This window comes from Glycine soja, chromosome 15, assembly GCF_004193775.1.
Source record: "Glycine soja cultivar W05 chromosome 15, ASM419377v2, whole genome shotgun sequence".
Classification (NCBI taxonomy): Eukaryota; Viridiplantae; Streptophyta; class Magnoliopsida; order Fabales; family Fabaceae; genus Glycine; species Glycine soja.
This window is the reverse complement of record NC_041016.1, coordinates 6,110,924-6,130,465: the sequence shown is the minus strand read 5'-3', so window position 1 is coordinate 6,130,465 and position 19,542 is coordinate 6,110,924. Positions and strand designations below refer to the sequence as shown.

The following is a 19,542-nucleotide window of genomic DNA, read 5'->3' as shown; positions in this document are numbered from 1 at the left end:
GAAAGAGTTTATTGTTAACATAGATATATCTTTATAAATTGATTTAATCTATGATGCCAATTTTTTATCAGATTAGATCAGTTTTAAAATTTCAACCGCTGTGTGTTTGAATAGCCTATATCGGTGGATCAATTTTGATTTTGATTCAATTTTATATGTTTGAATTATTTTTAAAATCATGGTTAAATCAAATACGATGCAACAAAGTCATAGTGAAATATAAGCAAGAATAATTTCTACTTCTATAAAATAAAGTCTACTTGAATTTTGATTAATTTACCCTCGCATCAATACTTGTCTATATGTTTATTAGTTATTTATTATTTAAAAATATAATCAAATTTATAAAAAATATAGTTAAAAGTCTTTTTATATTTATTTAATTTTAAATGCATTTTATCTAATTTATCTTCACACTCATATCTTTAATGATGTGATAAATCATACTAAAATGAAATAAAAATATTGTTAGCATATTATAGACATATTGACTTAGTTTTAATTATGTCTATTTAATTTTAATTATATATATAACTAATTATAATATATATATATATATATATATATATATATATATTAAAATCTATTTTGGTGATAATATCTTCAAGATTAATTCTGATTCAAAGTATCCAAATAAAAAATTTTAAAAGATCACTTTACGGGTATTTTATCTAAAAAGAAATCACTGTGAGTTCAAACACGTACGTAAACAATTGTTTTATCCGGAAAAGAAGTGATTTTGGTTGTGGGCAAACATACTTAGTCGAGAATAAAACAAAACTTAGAGCGACCAAAAAGGAAACAAGTACTATACTACTCCATAATATTCTAAGAGCATGGTCCACGAAAAGTACTATATGTTGCATGCAACAGCTGGCTGACGAAAATGCATGTTTCTGGTTTAAAATAGCACGGATTAACTTCAGTGAAGAATCTTTGAAAACTTGATTAGTTTTTCCGTGAAGAGACATTAATCAAAGTGAGGGAGAAAACACGGGCGTGAAAATCGAGAAGGCAAGAAAGATTCTGATGAATGCTTGGATTTCCTCGCTTTGAAAAACTCTCATGTTTGTTGTCAGATTTGTTTTTCTCGGGCATTCAGAAGGGTCTGAGAAAATCCCGGGAACACCTTCTAGATATCACTCTTTAAGATTTTCCTAAGCTGAAGACACGGTTCACTCTTAATAATTGTTTCACCAAGCTAGTATGCGTATCTTCCTCTATTATACTCGAGAGATTTTCTTTCCATGTAACACGCTTATTTGTTTTTTAATGAGTATTTTTTGTTGCCACTTTTGAATTATACTTTGTGATCCTTGCATGGATAGTTTGGATTTGTTTTGAATTCTCTTTCAACTCTCGATTGTGTTTAAATACACTTGAATTGGTTTGAATCTTTGCATTTGCATGGCTGAAACTGCAGCAGTGTGATACATATTACGAATAGTCCGAACAGGAGAACATGTGCAGCAATACTTGCAACAGTGCTTGTGGCTGTGAGACTGGTGGGAACGTTGTTAGTAGTATTTGGAGCTCTGGTTCCGGCTTGAAGAAGCAATCAAAACGTCCAAGAGTTCCAAAAAGAGGACCCGGAGTGGCGGAACTCGAGAAGATCTTGAGAGAGCAAGAAACCATAGACTTAGTTGACAACAAGGGAAATCCAGAAGGATTTTCATCTTTTGTTTCCCATCATTCTAATTCCAATTCTTATCCTTCTTCTTCTATGAAACCGCAGCCTCCAACCTCACCAAAAAAGACTATACCTTATCCTTCCTTTATGTCAAGCAATTTTCCTACTAATGTTCCTTCAGCCCCAATATTTGATCATTTAGGTGCCACTACACCCCCAACCATAACATCTATCTATGGTAACTATGGATCACTAGAAAAAAACAACGGTGGATCTGGTCTGGTTTCTCCTGAAAAAGAATTGTTCCCTTTGAATCTCAATTCATGTAAGTCTAATTTGAACATGAATGAACCAATCGATGTAAATCGGTGTGACTTTGCCAATTCTCCCACTAGGAATTTGTCCAATGAGACTAATTCCATTTGGCCTTACCATGCAACTGTTCAGAAGAGAAACAACAATAAGTATTCTTCTTCCACGGTAAAGTGTTGTGTTTATCTATGACATATCTTATAATTGAGTAACCAGGCCAAAATGAAAAGATTCATTGCTTGTGCTATATATTTGTATATGAAATTCTCACGGGATGATATGATATTTATATGTAGGCAAATCAATTCCCTGGGATCCCAACCTCCTCAGTATCATTGTCAATGAGACTTCACAGCAATAATCATCCAGATCCAGAGCTTCCTTCAAACCAAAGTTTGTGTTACAGTTACATGTCTAGAGTCCCGGAAGAACATAAAGTAATTCTTCTAATTACTTTTATCAAATTTTTGTTCCATCTAGACATGATAACATTTACAATAAATTTTAACGACACAGTTAATTCATTTAGCTTCAATTTTTGTTTTTAGTTGATTATGCTTTTGTTGTTTTACCCTTTCCAATGCACGTTTAACGTCAGTTCTTCTCGGATTGGGCGATGAACGTGGGTGAACTCATTCAAATCACGTTATATTTGGTTGTTTATAAAGTACTTCGGATGGTCTTAATCAGCCATTTGACGTGAAATTGATACAAATTTGTATTTGGTAGTTGATGGTAATGCGGTCTAAGTTGATTGGCAAATTGTTAAACTTTAATTACATGCAAAATACACAATTTTTCATAAGAGCAACTCATACATTACTTATGATAGACAAGTGTATAACAATAATAAGTTATTTACCTTTTCACTTCTTGAGACATGTCCCCGTTGGTCATTATGCAAGAAACTCAGTTTTCAATTGAGACTTAACATGTAACAATGACGCAAAGTGAAGAATTTCTCCATTCAAAGCAAATGGAATCAGAATATTGCACTTTTATGTTGACAACCAATATGTGTTGTAGATGGTTGGCATGAAGCGATCTCACTCTTCCGCCTTGGAAAACTCTCTGATTCCACCATCAAACTTTCACGTTCTTCCAAGTTTTTCTCACTACAATAGAGCACACCAATCATCCATAAATGATAGTCATGGTGCAAGTAGTTTCAATTCCACCAAGGAGTGCTACAGGTACTAATCACTTTTTCATCACTGACATTTTCTTAAATTCTCATCTTATAGTTGCTTATAGTGTTACCAAATTCTCTTTCAAAGGGATGCCAAATGGGGTAGCACTCTGGAGCTCAGCAACACAAGGTTCAATTCTGACATCACAGTGCCTGGTCATGCAATCCCACCATTTGTTACTCCTGAGGTTCCTTCACCTCCTATGCATTTGTTTCCTGGTGTTCTTTCCAAGGGAAATGTGCTCCCTAGCCAAGTTAATGACGTAAGTTGCAAGCTATTCTAGAGGGTTGAATATTATTCTTTACTCTTTTGTTTGTCTAGCAGAATATATTTGTTTCTTGTTTTTATAATTTTATAGGAAAAAATGGACTCATACAAACATTCAGAATCAAGTGAATCAAATCGTAAGCCTTTCTATAACTTCCTAGAAGTGGAGGACTCAGAGGTATCAGAGACCACGCGTGGCGCAAATCGTGGGGGACGTGAAACAGGAAGAGTTGGCATTGATCTCAACTTGAAGCTCTGAGTTTGTAGCTTGGTCTGATGAGTATGCAGTGGTAGCAAGTAAGGAAAATGAATATTTCCCTGGTGTTGGTTGAAGCAGAAATAACCCTGGATATGCATGCTTTGCATAGGTTATGTTTGTTTGGTGGGAGAGTATGTATACTCTTTGATTTATGAAAATCAAGAGATGCTACTTTGCATGGGATTTTCATTTAACTTATTTCAGTTGTTTAGGCTTTTGATGTTACAGTCCTATAGGTGATGTTTGTTGCTATTGTAATCATGGGCTTAAAAAGTTAATTTAAAATTGATGTTGAGAAAGCCCATATATTTAAATACCTTTTGTGACACTTGTCAATAAAAAAGGAAATTCAAACGTTTATTCTTGAAATTCAATTTAACAATATATCACCACTTGTCCTAAGATCCACTATTCTTGCAGTGCACCCTGTTTGTGGTTTGAAAGAATGTTGGCAGTCCATTAAAAGTTGTTAGTAGTGATATTTGACTACTTTGGGGTGGTTTAAAAATTGCAGTAAATTTAAAGATTAATGTGGTTGCTTTAAGTCGTGAATAATTGTTCATTATTTTATTTTATTTTTAAAAAAAACCGACATCTAATTTTCGAGAATTTGTTTTTTTAGGCACGTGCAACTGACCAATATTTCAATTAAAAGGTCAAAATTGCAATACTTATTACATATAATTATAGAAAAAAATAAGAATTAAAATAACGACATAAAAATATTTGTTATAAAAATTCAAACTTTGCATGTATTTTGTCGTTATTTTTAAAATGAAAATAATGACGTAATTATAAAAGTAAATGTTATATTTTTTAAAAAAGAAAATGTTATATTTTTTACTATAATTGAAACATGAAATATGAAGAAGGTAATTATTTTTACTATAATGATGTAACTATTTGTTCCTTTAATATAAATACTAAAAAATATTAATTCAAATGGTTTAAATTTATAATTTTTATTCATATCTAATATAAACATTTGTATATATAATTTAAACATTAAATGAATAAATATATACACTAAAATTAGAAAAAAAATAGATAAGAAATATAAATGGAACATACAATCTTTTTGCTTGTAGTATAAAATTATATATTTAGAGATTAGAATATTTTTAATACAGTGATATTTAGCAATAAAATAGTTTTAAAAATTTAATTAAAAATCGTATACGGTGATCATAATTGGTACATTATTTCCTTAGATAATAATTGAATTTTTACATACTATTTCAAAAGTATTGGTATAAAATATATATATAATGAAAAAGTGATCATTCAGAAATACCTTATTGAATCAATAAAAATATATTTAATATGTGATTTTAAAAATAAAAAAAATTGTTTTATTACACCGAAAGATTGATAACAATGTATAATTTTACAACATTAGTTGAAAAATGCTGTAAAAAAACATTAGTTGAAAATATATTACTTTATCATTGAAGAGAACGAAGATAATATATATCCTTTATCACGAAATGATTGAAAACAATTTTTATTTGAATTTTAATTTAGTTAAAGTTCATGATTCTATTGCCAAAATTGATGATGAGCTTGATGTTTGGCATAAAAAATTTGATCACATTAATTTGAAGCCATTAAAATTCATACAAGGTAAATTTGAGATGACAAATCTTGACAAAAATTAAATTGAATGGTAATGATGACCGTGATTTAAGTCAAAAAATTGATGATCAACTTGTAGACATAATGACTAAATCGCTTGATATATCAAGTTTGAAGATCATGATGTTAAAGCCTAACATTTCCATGAGATTTTGCCTTATTCAAATTTTTTGAATAAGTTTTAGATTTTCTTTTTTTCTTTTTTGTTATTGATGCATATTTTATCTTTTATGTTTTGTTTCAATTAATTTAATTAAGCCTATACATAGATATTCTCTTTTATGAATTTCAATGATAATTTTCCTCCAATTTTAATCTCTTTTTTTCTGCTAGTTCCAATATTTTTATATTTTACTTTACAAAATATGTCCAAAGAAGAAGAAAGCACTACACTTTTCAAATGTCATAGTCCACGATTGCCTTCAAAGATTACAAACAAGAAACATTCAAGAGTAAGCAATTTTTTAATAAAAACAAATATTTTCGCTCCGTATCCTTAAACAATAATTAACAAACTATAAAGGCATTGAGACAACAACAGCCGTGAGGACTACAGAGGATAAAAAAAGACTTCCATTAGCCTCGAGAAAGTACGCAATTTACAAACAAGTAACGAAAGTCCTAACACCACTGGTTAATCTGTTCTACTTGAACTGAAATTTGACATATAAACAATTTCTTTGCTTCGCCTCAGACACAGTTAATTAGCCTACGGCGAATCAGCGAAGAAGATGATTAGATTGCTGTAGCTGATAGAAGTGAGGAGCAGCCTCCAATAGCCATGAGGTATCTACGGTTATGACATTACGCATGTATTGTCGATCAGTTGATACAAGAGAAGTGTAAATAACCCACTTTGGATTTACTCTGCAAAAGAACACAACTTTAGGTAAACTTTATCAAAGTATATCATTGTGATCCCCCCAGAAAAAAGGAAGAAAAAATATACAAAAGTCACAAGTTCAGACACCGGAAGAGACTACAAGATTTCTGTTTAAATGTTCCAGGTTACTCAATCTTCTAAAGCAAAAATAGTAGTGCACATAATACATAAAAACTCAGTTTGTACTAACCTGAATGGCACTGACAATGGATGAATATAAACTTCCTGTTATCCTCTTAACGTCTTATACATCCCGTTATGCCTGTATGCCTTTTAACAAGGTACAGAAACAGATAAAATTTAACTGAGTCAAATTATTTGCTTTACCACAAAATTTGTGGCAAAAAATGGTAATATACATGAAAAATGAAGGAGAAACTCATGCATTTTAGTGTGTCAAGAAGTATCTCACCTCTAGATGGCACGCATTAGCAAAAAGCCAGCAGTGACTGCTTTTCTGACCACCTGGAAAAGTATAACATTTAAATATACACCTTATAACTTAGCCCCATTTTAAAGAACATGTACAGCTTATTTGGACTTATGACATAAGCACTCGTGTATGTATTTGGAAGAGCTTATGAAAATAACTTATGATATGTCAATAAATTGTTTTTAGCTTATTTCAATAAGCTCTCCACAATAGCTTATGGAAACAACATATAGCTTATATAAGAACAGTTTAACCCTATTTTCCCTTAAAACAAAAAAAAAAGATCTTAATTAAGTTGTTAATCCAAACGGGCCATAAAATCAAGGAACTGAAAGTCAAATCATGTAGTAGGGTGAAAAACAAAAGAATGGGACAGGATCAATAAAATAACAACTACACTAGTGCAGAGCTTTCCATAACTGACTATATTTAAGCACCCAACAGAGAATAAATCAGAAGATTATTGAAGACAGTTTTAAAAAAATCATAATCAGTAAGTATAAAGAAGAAAATTAAAAAAACCTGCATATTACTTTCGCAAGATTTTAAGACTAAGCCTATCCTCTTTGCAATTCTTCTGAGTTGTTCTCTAACTTCAAGAACCTTTCTCTGTGCAAGTTAAGCAGCCATGCCAACATGATTATTGGAAAGGACATATTGAAGTACCTAAATTGTGCAAAATTGCTAAACATATACACACCATGGCAAGGTAGTTTACATAGTTCTTGTGACACCACTGTGAAGATTTACCAGACTGATGAAACCCTTATATACATTAAGGAACGTTACATGGTCACCCTGTAATTGTACCAATTATCAAAAGAAGATCACTTTTATGAATTAAAAAATACTTCATACATCATATTGCTACAGATAACCTGTATAACACACTGGAAGAGGAGTTTAATGAAGAATCATCGGATGTTTCACACATAAATAATGTAGAGGGAATTATGGTTATAAATAGAAAAGGTGAGTGAGAAAAACATGAACTAACGTACCTCCGCAGCAGCAAATCTCAATTTTGCTTCATCTGATTCCTTTTGTATCCCTTTCCCTGAGATCCAGATAGACTGTAAACATAGATAATTTGAAATTAAGGTCAACTGCTCTATACATCAATGTTCAACTGTATATTTGTGATGATATACCGATATAGTTCATTTAATATTTCCCAATGACAGCATGAAATTGATTCTCACACAATTTTATTAAAATTGGTATCCTAAACAATAGTAGTGATGAGTTATGACTATGGCAAAAAGATTTACTTGGACGGAAAGAAGAGCAGCAATGGTGATTATCTCCTCTGAACACCCAAGTTGACTGTAAGCTATTATCATTTTTGAGACCATTGGATCCTGGCAAATGTAGTGATAGTGGTTGCGTCAGTAGTGGTAAAAATTATGGAAGCAATCATGACACATGCAAGAGATGGAAGCAGCAATAGTAGTGATGGCAACAGTAGCAATGGTTGTGGTGGCAGCAATACTGGTACATGGTAGCAGCAATGATGGCAACAATTGTGGTGGTGGTGGTGGTGGAGCGAAAAAGTTGTGTAGTAACAAGCTGAAAGGTGGAAATTTTCTCTATCCTATCCTACTTGTTCAATCTAGCTCCCCCTCTGGATAATTTTTGAACTAATGAACATGATAGGATACACAAATACGATAAGGTTATCCTATCTTGTCAGCTCACCAAACGATAGATTAAAATATAGGATGTGATGGCTTATTCTGTCCTATCTTTTTTTTATCCTGATCACCAAATGACTCTATCTGACTAGTGTACTTAGACTAACCCTAGGCCCATGGTGAATAAAACAAGTCTTTATAATTCGACATGAAGCATTTAACAAATGAATCAAACATGATTTTTGTGGTAAGAGAAATTTACAAGTGGAATCTCTGCAACTTGAAATCCAGTTGGTGAAGTCAGCTTAGGATCATCATCCAAGACCCCAAGTGAGTAGAGAATTTCTAGTGCTCGGATCATTGCTTCAGCAGACGGAGATGCTGGCCAGTCAAAGCCCAAGATAATATCAATCCCCAAGGCATTTAACTGGAAATAATCAGAAAAAGTGTCAGGTAATTAATTTTAGGATTGATCATTAACTTGATCTACATACACACTATTCCAGCGAACAATATTCCCACAATATGGAATGATATCAGCAATATCAGAAAAGGTAGAGGTGATAATTGGACAATCCATCTCATTAAACACTATACTACTAAGCTTTTCTTTTGTGGATAAAATGGAGAAATTTTATTAGAGAGAGGTGATGCAGAACTAAGGGGCACAGGCTAAAGAATGCAACAAAGTTGTTCAACACCTTCCATATTAGAAGAGAAAACCACCATAAAATTAACCATTGGCACAGTAACAGACAGAAGTAATAAAAATAATGTTATCGCATAACATATGTAGGGGAGTAGTGATATGCAAGTTGGGGGTACTATAACAAGGAATTCTGTTCATGACCTCTCAGAATTCTTCTCTTTACATGACTTCGACATATAGGATTTAGATCATGAAGTTAAAAATACCAGACCATGAAAAAGAGATAGTAATACCAGGCCAGGAAAAAAAATAAAGGCACAACGAATTCATTGCAAGAAAATAGTTGATAAAATGAATTGTCAAAAACACTGAAGTTTCAAATGCAACTTCATCTTTACCTCTCTGGTTAATCTTGATGATTTTTTTAATTAAAATGATCATATATAGAGAACAAATACTCTAATTATTATTTATTGAATTCAAACAATTTTATGATATATCAAAATATCAATGATGCAACTTTTCATTAGTCATCATTCTATTGATCCGAAAAATATCATCCCATTCAAAAAGTTCCATGCCAGGAGAAAAATAAATAACAGATAACGGTGGCAACACTATAAAAAATAAACCATGCTAAAATACTTCTGTTTCTGTGAAATTATTCCATAATGGTTACTAACCTGGATTAGGCAGGAGACCATATTTGATCTCTGTATCTCTGGAATTCCCTCATTAGACATGTGGTTAAGAAAATATTCTTCTGTATATAGCCTGGTTGCAGTCATGGGCTCAGTGAATGATTGCCACAGTTAACATCATTACAAAATACAAATTACAATTCGAGATGTTGAAATGGTAACAGGAACACAAAACAAAATAGAATAAACAACCATTAAAAAAACATATAATAAAACACAATGATCATCATTACACCATGAAATTGAAGAAACAATACTACATGAACAGAATACTTAATATGATGTTAGAACACACACGCACGGTGTGTGGCGTGTGGTGTGTGGTGTGTAATGCATATATAGAGAGAGACAAAGGAAGGGTATGACTACAAAGTGGGCAGGATAAGATATCCTCCAAACCAGATTAAAAAAAATAAGGAAAAGAAGAAAGATTCAATAATGCATCAAGGCTGCTGGATCTCTTGGCATACCAGAACTGAAAAGTCCAGTAAAACATCTATCAGAAGGCCAAAGAGAAACTGTAATCCAAAGAAAATCTAGGGTAAAACATGACTCTTCAAAATGAATGCATTCTGCTAAAATCAAATCAAAGAAACCAAAAATAAAAAAAAAATAACTGCAAAAATGTTGACATTTTTGTTTTATAGAAATTGCCATTAAATTTTGCTCCTTCCTTTCTTCCTTAACTTGTTAAAATGAAGTAAAATAAATTGTCCCAAAGTGGGCACACTTGTTCTCAGCAACATAAGTAAATTCATACCAAAAAAGTTTTAAAAGGTGAATATTGTAAAGCATTTTATTGTTTTTTGTAAAGGTATCTGGTGAAACAACATAATCATAGCCAAAGCATTTCCTTTGTTGAGTATTATCGGATATTCAGGCCTTTGTTAAAGATTTTGGCAAGAATGTCAATACATAGATATTCCTCAGGCCTTTGTTACAATTCTTCGTTATCATCTAATCAACTCTCCTCTTCTACTATTTATTTCTTTCATCCTTCTTGCCTGTGATATTAATATAGATTATATGTGAGGCAAGTGTGTCTTAGAGTAAGATGACAACATAAGATGCACATAAGTGATAATTGAAGAGAGTCAGAGAGAGATGCTCACCGGTTTGGTAACAACTTCAAACCTAATGGCCAACCTCGTCACCGAGTTTTACTCCCATCTCTTCGGCAACTCTGGAAGCAACAGCCTGGGAAACGCAAAGAGATGAGATTAGCGACCAAAGAGTACTGTGAATGAAGAATGAGTAATATGATGCGAAGAAGTGACCTGAACGGAAAGTCATCTAGGTTGAGTACAAGCAATGAGTCTGCCACCAGCGGCCCAACCTGCTTCTTTCAGGTACTGCAATGCACAGTGCCAATTCCAAATTGTTAGTCACATGAATTTGCATTTGCATTTGAATTTGGAGGAAGGTGACCTGAGGAATTTGAGTGGTTTTTCCATTTCGAGTTTCGCCGACGATGATTGTGGTGGCGTGAGTCTCGACAAGGTAGAGAATGGCGGTGCGGTACTTGAACACAGGCAAACGCTGCCGCCGTTGCTTCTCGATGCTGACGTGACCGTATCGAGAAGAAGAAGAGGAATGGTGAGAGCCAGACAAGAAGAGAACACCGCCTTCTTCAACGTCCACCACGCGGCCCTGAGGCCTCTCCGTCCCTGGCTTCCAGAACTGCGACATCTTTGTTGTTTGTTCAATTGTTCATCACCCCCATCGACGCACGATGACCCCCGACTCTTTCAAAATTCTCCTCTTGGATCGTCTTACTCCACGGCCCAATTTCACTTGGCCCAAAACCAGACCCATTACTGATTGCAATCAGATATTAATATTTTAGACCGCAACAGACGAGGAAACTTTGTTTGAAGCGAGTAGAATTGAATGACAACAATAAAGTTTTCTTAGAAAAATATTTAATATAATTGTATAAAATGTTTGGAGAAAGATTTTTTTTATAATGATTCTAATGGCTTGAACAAAATTACCTCCCACACAGGATACATGTAACCTTAAAAAAAATCAATAGTCACGTGACTTTTCCGATTTAACTAGTTAGTAGTCTTCAGTTTGATATCTAAGTAAGGATACATGTGGTCTTATATTAAAAAAGTATTAAATTAAAGATATTGATTTAAATAAAATAAAAAGAATCTATAATTAGTTTTAGAAAATATAAATTGCATAATGTAGAGTTGGGCAAGATTATAACCTTGAAGTACAATAGAATACAAATCTACTAATTTTGTTGAGAAGTTATTATTATGTTTGGCGGAATCTCGAGCTTCCTTATATTCACCATCTTAAAGAAAATATTTGGGAAGCTTTGACAATTTAAAAACTTAATTTAAATAAAAGAATTACTTTTATTTTTCAAAAAGTCATCTCAATATTTTTTTAATTATAAGTTATTTAAAATATAAGATGAACAAGTTTATGTACACAATTTGACAGATATTAATGGATTTTTATAAGCTTATATGAAATATATAAAATTTGTATGTTACCTTGTAATATTTTCATGACATAAGCTCAAAACAACTTAAATAAATTTTAAAATTATTTTCAGATGAAAAATTTTAAAATGTTTCGATGAAGTGACAATTATTAAGTGTTAACTATAATAAATAAAGAAATAATAAATACAAATAAACTAATTTTCGTACGGGAAAGGGATTAAGTCCAGTTGCAATTCCTCAGCCTTCTCAGCGATCCATATTGACGTTTCAAATATCTATAACTTTCATATTGTCATGAAATATCTTTCCCATTCTCTATTTACTGAGCCAGGGTCCAATCCAAGGAATAAAAACGGAAAAATCTACGTTTTAACTCAATACTACTACCAGTCAGATGCTATATTTCAAACTGATATTTACAGTAGAATGATTAACACTAAAGTTCTAACATATACATATTTCGTTACAAGAATATAACATCACTCTGTTCATATTTAATTTTTATGTCAGTTATTTTACTTGAGACCCAATATGAATTTTCATGTCCAAACTTCCAAAGCAGTTTCCAATCTTTTGCTTAGGCCTTCTCTAACAATCTTGCTTCTCCGATTCAGGTGCCTTATTGGAGCTCAAGTTGCCTACAATAAATTCTTTCTTCATTTTTGTTTTATGATAAAACAAAATTTTCTTTTTGTGCTTAACATTTTTTTAATTTATGATAAATTAATAAATTTTGTATTTGTTTTTTTTATATTTTTTAATTATTATTTTATTAAGGACTTAATCCAAAGAAAATTTTTATCAGAAAATAAACTCAAAATTCAGATATTTAATAAGAATAAAAAATATATTTTAGTATTTTATTATGAAAAAATTGTAACCGATGAAGATAAAAGAATGTTAATAAATACACGGAATTAGAAAAGGGGAAAAAATATTTAAACATATGAGAAAATTAAAGTATCCAAAACGATAAAGATAAATAAAAGATGCAATTGCAATTGGTGTCGCCGTGTAGGGTTCCACGTGTAGGAGGTGCAGTGGTAGTGGGAGGCATTCATAGAATTGGGACCTTGACCTCCACTGTCACCGTGAGAAGAAGAAGTAAAGCAGTGACTACTGCAATGCGAGCGGTGGTTCAGCGCGTGGCCTCTGCCTCCGTCGAGGTCGAAGGCCGCATCGTCTCCGAGATTGGCCCCGGCCTTCTCGTCCTCGTCGGAATCCACGACTCCGATTCCGACGCCGACGCCGATTACATGTCATCTCCATCTCATTACCCCCTTTCAATCCAAGTTCAACTTCTCATCAGTCATTACTCATCTTATTTTACTTTTCTAACAGATGCCGAAAGGTCTTGAACATGAGGCTGTTCCCAAATGAAAATACGGGCAAAGCGTGGGACCACAGTGTGATGCAGAAAAATTATCAAGTCTTATTGGGTGAGTAAGTGAGTATTCGCATTTTTCAGTCTTAATTATATATAGGATGCAAAAATTATAATTTATTTTTATTATTGTGTGTTTTTAACAGTGAGTCAGTTTACGTTGTATGGATTCCTGAAGGGTAACAAACCGGATTTTCACGTAGCCATGGCGCCTCAGAGAGCCAAGCCCTTCTATGCCTCTTTAGTTGACAGGTTTAGGAACGCCTATAACTCTGATGCAATCAAGGGTATGTTATGTTTTCTATCTTTCAACTTTCATTTCTCTTTCTCTATAATAAATACAGTAAATTCATTATCATAAAAATAAATACAGTAAATTAAACTGAGATTGAATAGTGTAATATTTTTCAAATAATCAAAGAGGTGAGTGCAATGTACAAGAGATGTTAGAGTAAGGGTCCGTTCATTTGAGCGGAAAAAAGAGAAATAAACAGTAAAATGAGGAAAGATTCACACTTTTGTACTTCACTCAAATTCAAAATTTTCATCTAAATTCACTTTATTCTACCCTAATTTTGTTTTGTAAACTAGAGAGGTTAGTGTAGGGATAAAAAAAAGAAAACTATAGGGAGAACTTAACGAAACTTTAAGAGGAGATAATGTAATTTTCTATAAGAAATGTGATATTTTTATTGTTAGTTTAAACAATTTTACATTGTTAACCCATCCGAAATATTTGTTGAAATAAATTTTAAGAAGTTATTTCAAAAGTAAACTTTTCATACATGATAACATGTATTGGATAACATAAATCTTTTTATAGTGTCCGAGCATGTATTATTTACCCTATTTTATTTTTGTTTTATCTCATCTTTGAGTAAATAGCTATGCATTTTTTCCATTCATGTATTTAAAGAAACAGCTTCTAACTTTGACGTAGTGTACGAACGTGGATCACGATCCTCTGCAGTTTTTTTTAATCTGCAGGGATCGCAACCATTACTTCTACTTACATAAAATTTGAAGAAGAAAAAAAAATGAATGGTGTAAGATTTAACTGAACCCCATGCAGTTATTTTCCCAACTGCGGGGGATCCGTATCAGTACGTACATATAGTGAGTTAGATTGGCGTGTTGAACACGTTTTCCTCTGCAAAAATTCAGGTTATTTATGAATCTTCTATCAAATCTGTTCACTTCTCTCTCTTCCCTGACAAAGCAGAGTTATATGGTATGTACTATGTAGTAAGGACTAATATTAACAGGTTGTGTAGCGTGTTGAACACGTTTTCCTCTGCAAAAATTCAGGTTATTTATGAATCTTCTATCAAATCTGTTCACTTCTCTCTCTTGCCTGACAAAGCAGAGTTATACGGTATGTACTATGTAGTAAGGACTAATATTAACAGGTTGTGTAGCGTGGTCAACAAAGAGTCAAAGGCAAATGCCAGTGCTGTATTTTCATGCACTCTATCAATTTATTGTTAATTCAAAAATTTGTTTAACATTCATTCTTATCGACATTGTAACAACATAATCTTGAAAATACGTAAGATCATGATAACTTTTCAATTTGTTTTCCATGGCCTTGGAAATAATTAGTTGCTCTATGAGATTTGTCAATACTGATTTCCTTCAAGGAGTTTTAGTTGAATTTGTTGCTTTGTACAATTGTACTGATTCATTTTAATTCTGCTGGTCCCTACTCTTAAGCTCCTTTCAATTTCTTATGCAGACGGTGTATTTGGAGCAATGATGAAGGTAAAGTTATGCCCTTCAATCCCTGTGCAGGGTGCCTTTATTGCGTGACAATTTCTAATGCTGCCTGTGTTAACACTAAACAATCCTCAAACTTGTGATGGAGAGCAGGTAAATTTGGTTAATGATGGACCAGTTACCATGCAGCTTGATTCAAATTCACCAAAGTGAGTTGATGATACTTAATTTTGAATGGGAAATGCTGGTCTTTTTCTGTTATAAGAATATCATTAACAATTCATATCATTCAGGAATACAGTTGATGCAGCAGAATCTTGATCAGTGGTTGATCTGGCTTGATGAAATTGAGCTTGAATTTTGGCTCTTCCGTCAGAAAGACCAAATGTAAGACACACATTATGTGTTATTCATTCTAGTTGAAGTTCTTTCTCCCCCAATGTAGTGACTAGTGACCCCACTTTGTAACACTATTTAGTTCAAAGAATGCCTTAGATTGTCCCTGTTCGTTCTGCCATAGCTCATATGGGAATAGAGTTTGGAACCCTTTTGGACTAAACAAGCTAATACCGGATGACTACTAATCCGGGTTACCCTTATTCAAGGTTGTATTTTAACTGGTTCCATCCAATATTGTTAAATAACCATTATAATGCCACCATAAAGCTATAACATGCCGTTTTTTTATTCGTCTGCCATAAGCAATTTGTGAAGGGAGGCCGGACAGCGCCATTGGCTGCAATGGCATGTTTATATGATGGAATTTTGGCCTTCTGCCATATTCCACCATCTGCCATTGATAACCTTGGTTCCACCAATATAGCTGTTGAAGGTTCCACTCCCTTCCTAATATCTATTGTAGAACTGAACTTGAAACAAGATTTTGGGTTCTTTCAACTCTCCATGGATGATTTTATCGTATGGATAATGTTACATCTTTCTACAAATATCCTTATAAATATTTCTACTATTTTAAAGAAAGTATTAAATGAAAAATAAATAATGTAATGTTTTCAAAATATAAAATACATTCAATATTAGGAGGATTAGTAAGTTGTTTTTAAAAAAGATTTAGAATTATTATTGTATTCTTCCTTCAAAAAGGATAATTATTGTATTCTTAAAAAATAACAAAATTAAGCAATTTTTTAAAAATAAATAACTGAATTAAACATCTATTAATTTGATAATAAAACTTGAAGAATTAAAGTCACAAACAATCCAAAATAAGGAAATTAAAACTATAACAGCCTTATTTTTATTTATCAAAATGGACAAAAAAGAAGGATGAAAAAGATGATAAACTAAAATAAATGGAACCATGGATTCATAATTATAAAATATTTATTTTGTACTAGTTCTCACGGTGTTCAACATTTTTTGTTGTCATTAATCATGAGTTGGGTACACCTCGACGGGGAGGGAAAATGTAACCCAGCAAGGGAACAATTTATATTTTCATAATGGCACTCGTCATATTTTGTTTAGAAACAATTGGATACGGTAATCGCTTAATTTGTACATGTAATTTTTGGACAAACATTTCACAATTATCAGAGAGAAATCATATTTATATAAGTTTTTACTCCAAAAAAATTGTACATAGAACAAAAGAAAAAAAAAAGAGAAAAATATGTAATAAGATAAATAAGATGATGAAAATAAAAAGTAATATTATAAAATAAAGTACGATATAAATAAAATTTCAAGGTCAAAACAAATAAATCATCATTACAAAATATGCAAATTAAGTGGCGCAAATTGTTCTAGCTTAACTTGAAAGACTTAGATTCTCAACAATCCTACAGTTCCCTACAGCTCATAAAGTAACATATTATCCTTTCATAATTAAACATATAAATATATTTTTTATACCCCTACTTTTAATAACTATTAGATTTAAATTTAATTCTCAAAATCACTATTGCAGAGTCAACATGACTACAGATAATTCATACACTGACTCTAGTGACTAGTGAGTCCTCAAGCAGGCACGAATGTAGAGGGGCAAGGATTATTTTTTGAAAAAAAAGTAGAAATCAATTTTATTTTATTTTTTGAGTAAAAAGACTATTCCAATTATAATAATAAGAAAAAAAATCTTAATAAATGAAAAAAGAAAGAAAGAAATATCTTTTATCCAATATCTAAAGATTTGAAAGGAGGGATCCTGACCCTCTCCCTCAAAACTTTTCATGTACAGATTTGTTTTTAAGATTATTATTATAAAACTGTTTGTTTATATTATTATTATTATAATGATTAAAGTTAATTAGTGTAAAGCTATATATATTTGTTGTTATTATTATAATGATTTAAGTGATAATTAATATAAGATTGTGTAAAATAAATTGTGTTAGTTATTTTTTATAATAACGATTAAGTTATTATCATTTAAAATAAAAAGTTTATTTCATCTGTAAAAATAGTTAATAATTTTTAAAGATTATTATATTCATTAAAAGTTAAACATTTAAATAATTAAAAAAAATAAACTCTTTAATAGGTTTCCCTCCTAAGATCAACTCAGCTAACAATTTTATTGAAGAAAAAAAAAAGGTAACACCTCAGCAAATCTTCACTGCCTTGCAAAGTTAGTTTTAAATGAATACTATAGACAGGGACACCACAAGCAGAAGTATCACAAAATTAATATTTGTGTCTGTACAAATGCTCTTGCAGACAGTGGGAAGTGGCTCAGCAAACTTAGAATCATTTGCTCTCTCTGAGCTGGAGAGTGTGTAGGCTGGTGTACTTTTTGAGGGACCCTCTGCACAGCCTCACTTGTCCCCTCTTCCATGTGAACCTGTTCAACCCGATAAGAAAATAAGAGCTACGGAATCAGTTCATGTTTGCTGCAGCCTGTTAGAATTGTGACACAAAGTCTTTAATGCTTCTCGACTTTCTTTTCATAATCTCTGGTGGGTGGGACATGCTTCTTTTATATCCATGGGTATTTGTTTAAAGGAAGTGGCAAATTCCTTCATGCAAAATGGTTTGTTCACCCTTTCCATTTGAATTTGACGTTCTTCTTACTTTCATTCATTCATGTCTCTGTTTCTTCTTTCGGCCAATTCTTAATCCTCAATCTTTTGTACTTTTGTAGGAGCATTTTGTCTATAAATTTTGAGGTATAAGACAAAATATTGAGAAATTTAATGTAATATATATTAATTATCAACTTTATGTAATTTTTTAACTTTTTCAACTGTAAAATTATTTATTACAAATTTTAATTACAATATAATTTATATATTTAAAAGTATTTTAGTTATATAGAATAAACATTTATCATGTACATTGTATGTGCTAAAATATTAGTATGTTTAATTTTTTGCAAAACTTGTTTTAGAACTAGCAACCATTATGTGTATAGCTAATAATATTCTGCATACATTTGAAAAACAAAATCTTTTAGATGGTTAATATTTTTATTAGAGTGTTAATTACTTCTTTTAGTTAACAGTTATTTAAATTCTTTAATAATTTTGATACAGTATAATTTTTTAGATTCAAATAAAAAACTAAAAATAGTTTTATATTGAAAAAAAATTGTCAAAAAGTTATCTGAATAAAAGAAATAAATTGATATACTGTGTATTAAAATATTCAATACTAAAATATTCCGTTGCAATAAATTAAAATTTGAAATAAAGATATTAAATTATATATAGACAGAGAGAATAAAATAACTATTAAACATTGTCTGTTGCAATCTAGCTACAAACCTACACTATCTACAACCTTACATCATCCGATTACATTCTCAATTAATTATTATTATTCTCAGTAACTAATTATTAGGATATTAGAACAAAACACATACTTTCAACTTAAACACTATATTGTTAAACACAATACGACCTGTACTCTTACACTTTGTTTGGTTTGTGTGTGATATTGCATTCTGCACGGCCTTGTAGTAAAAACATTTTCTTACTATATAAATTATACTATACACCCAACTGAACATATAAATGTGAATTCAGTACATACATGAAAATCTTTGTCGAAATGAACTGTACTTTTACTTTTTAGTGTTAAGTTCATTTGAAACTTTCAATGGATGATTCATAGCCCTCTAAAATGTTGAGTAGAGCAAATTGTCCTACGTGTGTGAATAGAACTACAAAAAGCTTCAGCTATGCATAAAAGTCAGTTGTTGAATCTTATAGTCTGAAAAAGCTACTACCATTATAGCCACCTTTTTTTGGTGGAGAACATCCACCGTCAAGTGTAATCCTGTAGTTCAAGTGATAAACAAGCTGTAAGTGTTGACTATATGTAAGTTAGCTTATAGAGATCGATATATAATTTGAGTTCAGGAGCATAAAATAAAAGTCAGTCCATCAATCAATGCATGGTGTTCATTTCTCTTAAAAGA

General features: G+C 31.7%; 2 protein-coding genes and 1 pseudogene across 6 annotated transcripts; 2 read left to right on the top strand and 1 right to left on the bottom strand.

The window, feature by feature from the left end:
• The first annotated feature begins 912 nt into the window (after positions 1–912).
• On the top strand, positions 913–3,962 carry LOC114387432. Its single transcript, XM_028347620.1, has 6 exons — positions 913–1,204; positions 1,424–2,110; positions 2,239–2,379; positions 2,969–3,135; positions 3,220–3,394; positions 3,491–3,962. Exons 2-6 carry the CDS (start codon positions 1,463–1,465, stop codon positions 3,656–3,658), a joined length of 1,299 nt encoding a protein of 432 aa, XP_028203421.1. The 5' UTR covers positions 913–1,204; positions 1,424–1,462; the 3' UTR covers positions 3,659–3,962.
• Positions 3,963–5,734: 1,772 nt separating this feature from the next.
• LOC114387050 lies at positions 5,735–11,322 on the bottom strand (annotated as a pseudogene).
• Positions 11,323–13,026: 1,704 nt separating this feature from the next.
• Positions 13,027–15,845, top strand: LOC114386709 (D-aminoacyl-tRNA deacylase). Of its 5 annotated transcripts, none has more exons than XM_028346751.1 (6): positions 13,027–13,316; positions 13,400–13,497; positions 13,589–13,729; positions 15,156–15,203; positions 15,312–15,367; positions 15,460–15,588. In XM_028346751.1, exons 1-5 carry the CDS (start codon positions 13,048–13,050, stop codon positions 15,323–15,325), a joined length of 570 nt encoding a protein of 189 aa, XP_028202552.1. In that variant the 5' UTR covers positions 13,027–13,047; the 3' UTR covers positions 15,326–15,367; positions 15,460–15,588. The 5 variants fall into 5 exon arrangements, with proteins under 5 accessions (XP_028202552.1, XP_028202553.1, XP_028202550.1 ...); XM_028346749.1 differs by having other exon boundaries at positions 13,028–13,316; positions 15,178–15,203; positions 15,460–15,845; XM_028346750.1 differs by having other exon boundaries at positions 13,028–13,316; positions 15,452–15,594.
• Positions 15,846–19,542: the final 3,697 nt, after the last annotated feature.

Coding starts and splice junctions, on each gene's coding strand:
- LOC114387432 (XM_028347620.1), top strand. CDS start 1,463: ATGTGCAGCAATACTTGCAACAGTGCTTGTGGCTGTGAGACTGGTGGG. Junction 2,111..2,238: donor ATAAGTATTCTTCTTCCACG/GTAAAGTGTTGT, acceptor ATTTATATGTAG/GCAAATCAATTCCCTGGGAT. Junction 3,395..3,490: donor TCCCTAGCCAAGTTAATGAC/GTAAGTTGCAAG, acceptor ATAATTTTATAG/GAAAAAATGGACTCATACAA.
- LOC114386709 (XM_028346748.1), top strand. CDS start 13,048: ATGCAATTGCAATTGGTGTCGCCGTGTAGGGTTCCACGTGTAGGAGGT. Junction 13,317..13,399: donor GACGCCGACGCCGATTACAT/GTCATCTCCATC, acceptor CTTTTCTAACAG/ATGCCGAAAGGTCTTGAACA. Junction 13,498..13,588: donor AAATTATCAAGTCTTATTGG/GTGAGTAAGTGA, acceptor TGTTTTTAACAG/TGAGTCAGTTTACGTTGTAT.